The sequence below is a fragment of the Carcharodon carcharias genome, chromosome 9, assembly GCF_017639515.1.
Source record: "Carcharodon carcharias isolate sCarCar2 chromosome 9, sCarCar2.pri, whole genome shotgun sequence".
NCBI lineage: Eukaryota > Metazoa > Chordata > Chondrichthyes > Lamniformes > Lamnidae > Carcharodon > Carcharodon carcharias.
Window position 1 is genome coordinate 106797164 of NC_054475.1, and position 6000 is coordinate 106803163.

Genomic DNA, 6000 nt, shown 5'->3' on the forward strand with positions numbered 1-6000 from the left:
CCTCCATATCCCCTTTTCTGAGTCTCTATTTCCAACCATTTACTTCCTTCTCCCTTCAACATTGCCAATTTATTGTTTCCTACCCTTCATTGTCAACCATTTTTCCCTCCATTCCTCTTTCACTGACATCTATTCCCCTTTCCCCTTTATTGCCTTTAATTTCCTTCTTTCCTTCTGTCAGTGATTGCCATCTATTCTCTGGATACCCCAAGCACTACTCCCACCCGAGTCCTGCCACTAGTGCAAGTGATTTTGACCACTGCATATAAATAGGAAGGAACAACTCTGCTCATGAGAATTCCCACTTATGTTGATTGTGCTGCAGGAATCCATTCCGTTAGTGACTGGACTCATAGAGGGGGAGGAGAATTTCTGCGTGCGTCCTGGTTCATGCTGATTTTTGTCATTAAATGCTTGATAGCCTGACTGGGGATCAAACAGTAGGGCTAAACATTGGAAGAAGCTTGGAGAAAATTAGAATAAACTACTTAACAGTCATTAAGTTTTAGCTCTGCTAATAATTACAGAAGGGAGGCTGAAAGGACTACAATGACAAGTTCCTTAGCGAATGTTAATAAAACTTAACTCAACAAAGCATGCAACGCTAAAGTGGTCAGAAACTCTTGTTCACAAGAATAGCTGTAATTCCCTCTCACCAGTGCAATTGATTACTTTAGAGAAGCAATGAAACTGTACATGGCTTAAATTCATTCTGGGACAGTACTTGTGCTAAATACATTTCTTTAGTAAAATTCAGTTGAGTGAATTAATGCTTCGTTTTTAATTGAGAAGGTCTGCATTGTCTGTCTGGCCAGTGAATAGGCCAGAGAAAATGAACAGTTTTAACTTTCTGAGTGGAAAGATATTGGCAAAATTGGTTACTGTAGCATACTGGCTATGTTATTGGCTTAGAGATCCAGAGGCTTGGACTGCTGATCCAGAGATATGAGTTCAAACCCCACTATGGCAGCTGAGAAATTTAAATTGAATTAATTAAATAAATCAGGAACAAATAGTATCAGTAACAATGTGCCCCCCCACCACCACCCCCCCACCTCCCCAAGCTGCATTGGTGCATGGCCACACAGCAATTGGGAATATACCATGCAGAAAACAAAAAAGGCTGCACACAAGCAACATTCCCTTTCAGACGTGTGTGCATGCAACTCATGTCAATCTTAAAATGGACCACATAATGCAACAAGCCAGCCACGCACAGCAAAAGGAAGTTACAGGTCATGTTGATCAGCAGTGGTGACCATGGAACTACCAGATTGTTGTATAAAATCATCTATTTCACTAATATCCTTCAGGAACGAAATCGGTGTCCGAATCTGGTCTGGCTGATAGGTGACTCAAGACCCACAGCAATGTGGTTGAGTCCTAACTGCCCTCTGAAATGTCCTAGGAAGCAACTTAGCTTCCAGAAGGTGTCTCACCACCCCAAAAACAATTAGGAATGGGCTATATATGCTGGCTTTGCCACTGACACATCCTATGGCTAGGATTTCCTGGTCGGCGAGCGGGGGATGGGGCCCGCTCGCCGATGCGTTAAATGACATGGGATGACATCAGGCGGATCTCCGGGTGTCACCGCGCGCCATTTAAATTTTCAGATAGGCGGGGGCTCAGCGGAATCAGCTGTGCGCCCGCCAACCTGTCAATGGCCAAACTAATTAATGGACCTGCTCGCCCAACCTTAAGGTGGGCATTAGAAAAAGCATGAAACTTTATCCACGGGCGGAATGAGGTTTCATGTAGGTTTTAAAAAATGTAATTAAACTGTACTTATAAGTCACATGACGGAACATGCCTGGGAGTTTTTAAAAAAATTTTTTTACTGTAGAGCCAAACTCCCTGAGGCAGCACTTAGCCTCAGGGAGATGAATGCGCTCTTTCGTGCGCATGAGCGAAAGAATGCACTCTTGGCTCAGGGAATCAATCACCCCCCCCCCACCGCCCGCACAGGGAGCGCATAGCGCTTCCATACGGACATCACACTGGGCGGGCCTTAATTGGCCCACCCTCGTAAAATGGTGGCATGCCCCCGATTGGGAACACCAATCAGAGGTGCGCCTCCACACACCTGCTCTTGAACTTACCCCCTAACAGGGGGAAAATTCTGCCCCATGAATTAATAAAAACACATCACAGAAGCTTCAGCTAAATATTTTCAATAATTGTTACTGGAAACATCTCATCTGAATGTAAAATTCTGAAGAACTAGTCCTTCTTGCTTGTGTCAAAATGATCAAATAACGTAATGTTGTGGTACATTGATCTCTCATTCGTGTGTAATTTGCAGCTTTAGTTTAGTAGGCATTAAAACCTGTGTGAACATTGACTTACACACTCCAGCTTATAAGTATTAAAATGAATAAATTATTATATGAAAATTCAAATCAGCACAATGTGATTAATAAGCAGATAAACTGGCTGCTTGTTTATAGAGAAATATCTATGCTAATATTTAAAAAATAACATTTGCTAATATTGGTAGTTCAATTCAAATGAATTTTGTTGCTTGCATTATAATACTCTTTTTAAACAGACATTTATATTAATTTGGCTCAGTTGGTAGCAGACCATCCTTTTGATTAGGAACTAGAATCTGATACCAGGGGTTAAATAATCTAGGCGGTATTGGCTGTTATGTTGGTTAATCTATCTTTGGAATGATGACTGAGATGTTGGGTATGTTCAAAACACAACTGGTTTATTTTATATAACTGATCTATGTAAATTGCTGAAGCCATGAACATTCTCCTCTTCTCCCCCTTATATCATTATTATTGCTATTAACACATGCTCACACATTAACCCTTACAAATCCCAATACTACAGTATTTAGGGAATGCCCCATTGCATTGTCAGAGATGCACCCATTGGACTTCCCTCAGTGGTTTGAGTGGCAATTAATTACCTCACAGTATTGATCTTAAACTTTTCTAGAAGGCTCTAATATTATGTTGCTCTTATAGACTTACTCACTGGCATACTTCTTACCTACAGGAGGTACCTCTAAAGATTGGAAGAGCTGGTGCTTGTGTTGTTGTGGTCAAACTGCCATGAAGCCCTGAAAAGAATGTTTATTTTGCTTTACTGAAGACCACAAGAGAGTCAAAAAAAATTGTGCTGTATATATAAAACTAAACATTCCAAAAACTGTATCAGCCTCACCACAGACTGGGTTGTACAACAGAAGAGACTCAGCACAAAATGAGGTGTGCTCTGCTGGAACTCCTCCACAGAAAATAGACTAATAAGCCTACTGCCGAATTAAATGGAGATTGTCACAGCCTCATCACAGAAAGCATTGTATATTGATGAAGCCTCACCTCACAATTAAGTGGATCTTACCAGAGAATGAGATGGACATCATTGGAACCTCACCTTAGAGTGAGATGTACACTGACAGCGCCTCATCACAGAGAGAAAGAAATACTATTATAGGAACCCAGCCTCTTGGAAAACATTATTAATGAAGCTCTTTTATAAGAATGATACTGCTTGAGCTGGTTTACTAGTACTGTACTTAATGTAGGAGAGAAATAGAAAGGTTTTGCATATGCCAATGCTCATATAAAAGCATATTGTATTACAATGAATTATGGATTCAGTTTTAAGAAAGTTTTATCAATATCTCTTTAAAAATATAATACGAACAATCAAAATTAAATTACACACTGGAACAACACTTATTTTTAGACATCACTTCTAAACTAGTCAAGAAATACAGAAAATACTAAATTAATCCATGTAACTATTTTCGTACACTCAACAATTCCATTATCAGGCCACAAATCCCTTTCCCATGAAACCAAAAAGATATGTTTCAAATGAATTATCAAAAATTACATTTTAAATATTTTAACCAAAATAGGGTTTTATAAGCATTGCTCTATGAAGACATTATAGTGACCCTGCCATAGGTTTATATCTGTAGGAAAGGTACTACTAAATAATGTTATAATATTGTGCAAAGACAAACAGGTCTGGGCAATTTTCCTTAACTACTCTGTTGCTCTTTACCATTTCAATACAATTATCATCAGTAATATCACAATACAAGAGATAGCAAGAAACTCCAGGGATACTGCAAAGCCCATCCTGCACAAACAATATGGTACATAAAGTCAGTACCATACACATATTAGTAGCCTAAAGTGTTCATCCTAATTTTAAGTTTTTATTCTATTTCAAATATATTCACCCCAAAAGAATCTTTTAAAAATTTTCAAAATGTGCATTATTTAGCTTTAAACTTTTAATTGTCCCAATGCAAAATGTATAGCAGCTTCAAACTTAATAAAATGTGGCTGATAATAAAATGGCAGTTAATATTGCAGACCTATTTTTGCAGCAATATGCATCTATAGTACCTACATTGACCATGGACTTCAAATATCCTTGAGGGAGATTTTTCTCCCTGTTGGGCGGGCCGGTTGGGAGCGGGCGCGAAGCCGATCGCCACCCGTGGTCGGCTGCCGCCACCATTTTACATGGCCAGGCTAATTAAGGCCCACGCAGCGTGACATGCGCCCGGTAGTGTTCAGTGATACCTGTGCGGGCAGAGGGAGGAGGGAGAGTTGGGGCCATGTCACTTGAGCTGGGACATGTTTACGAATTTTCATAAAATGTTTAATTTAATTAATAAAACCTTCATGAAACCTCATCCCGCCCATGGATGAGGTTTCATGGAACATGTGAAGGCCGCCTGGGCTCTTCGCCTGCCTGCTAACCTTAAGGTTGGATGGGCAGCTTTCTCAATTGGGTTAATTTGGCCTTGTCAGTTTTGGCACGCGCGCACGCAGCTGACTGCGGTACATGCCTGCGGAATGGAAGATCAGAATGACGCACGGTGACATCGGGGCGCATGCCCAACATCACTACGCATCATTTTACGCGTCGGCATGCGGGGCCCATCCCCGCACGCAGAAGATTCTGCCCTTGGTGTATTGTGCTTAAATACTTTAATTTTGAAAGCATTTTAATAGTAGATCAGGTGTTTCATGTTTTCTGACATGCAATCTGTGATGGAACTCCAAAATGTGATATCGGAACGGTTGTTTTCAATGAACCTTAAAACATGTTTTCTAAATCAAAGTAATTGCAATGACTTGATCTAAACACAAAGTTTGAGGAAATAAGCCTACTGAAAATAGAAACACAGTCACAAAAGCATATTCCAAGTAACAATGGTCTGTTAATCTAATAATGATGTCATATCCACACGTCAATCAACTTTCAGGTGATCAATCAGTTCTTCCCTGAATGAAACTTCAAATTATCTACTAAATTTAAGGGGATTCATAGAATTAGCTGTGCATTAACCTAAACGTTCATACAATGTGATTATGATTCTGAAGAGCTGCCCACACTGTACTCACACTGAAATCTTAATAAGTCTATTTAAGTCAATTTAAAGATTTCAACGTTCCCATTTGTGACCTAAGATATATTTATACAGCATAAAATGATTATTGAAGAATCACTTTTAAATTGTGTCTTTAAATAGTCTTTGAAGTTCATACATTAATTAGTATAGCAACAACAAATAAATTACACCAAAGTTAGTCATAGGCTATTTATGCAGTGCCAGCAATACAGAGTTATATTTATGGAGATATATAAATATACTGTTTAATCTAAATGTCTATGTACATATCATATTGATATTGGCAAATGTATTATTGGTGAATCCAATTTTCTGAGCCTTTGAATGTGCCAACAGGATTATGGCAGGTGTGTATAAAACTGCTGAATGGACAAACTGATATTGAAATAACTGTATTGTACAATATTTCATATGACCATTCAGAGCAGGAAGAACATTTTGTACCTTACTGAGCCAAGATCAACACAACACAACGTTGCAGTATTGGGAGAATACATTTCTTACTGCTGACAGGGCAAAGTTAAAGTAATTCAGCTGCAGGTGGAGGGAATAACATTTGTGCTCATTTAAAAAAAATTAGAGACTGGTAATAGAAAATGTGG

At 39.1% G+C, this 6000-nt stretch overlaps 1 protein-coding gene across 3 annotated transcripts in view; it reads left to right on the top strand.

The window, feature by feature from the left end:
• Positions 1-4336, top strand: part of LOC121282627 (kelch-like protein 4) — a 414008-nt gene extending 409672 nt beyond the window's left edge. For all 3 annotated transcript variants that reach the window (XM_041196421.1, XM_041196420.1, XM_041196422.1), the window contains one exon: positions 3013-4336. In XM_041196421.1, the coding sequence (XP_041052355.1) occupies positions 3013-3072 (60 nt within the window). In that variant the 3' untranslated portion in view covers positions 3073-4336. The remainder of the gene's footprint in view (positions 1-3012) is intronic.
• Positions 4337-6000: the final 1664 nt, after the last annotated feature.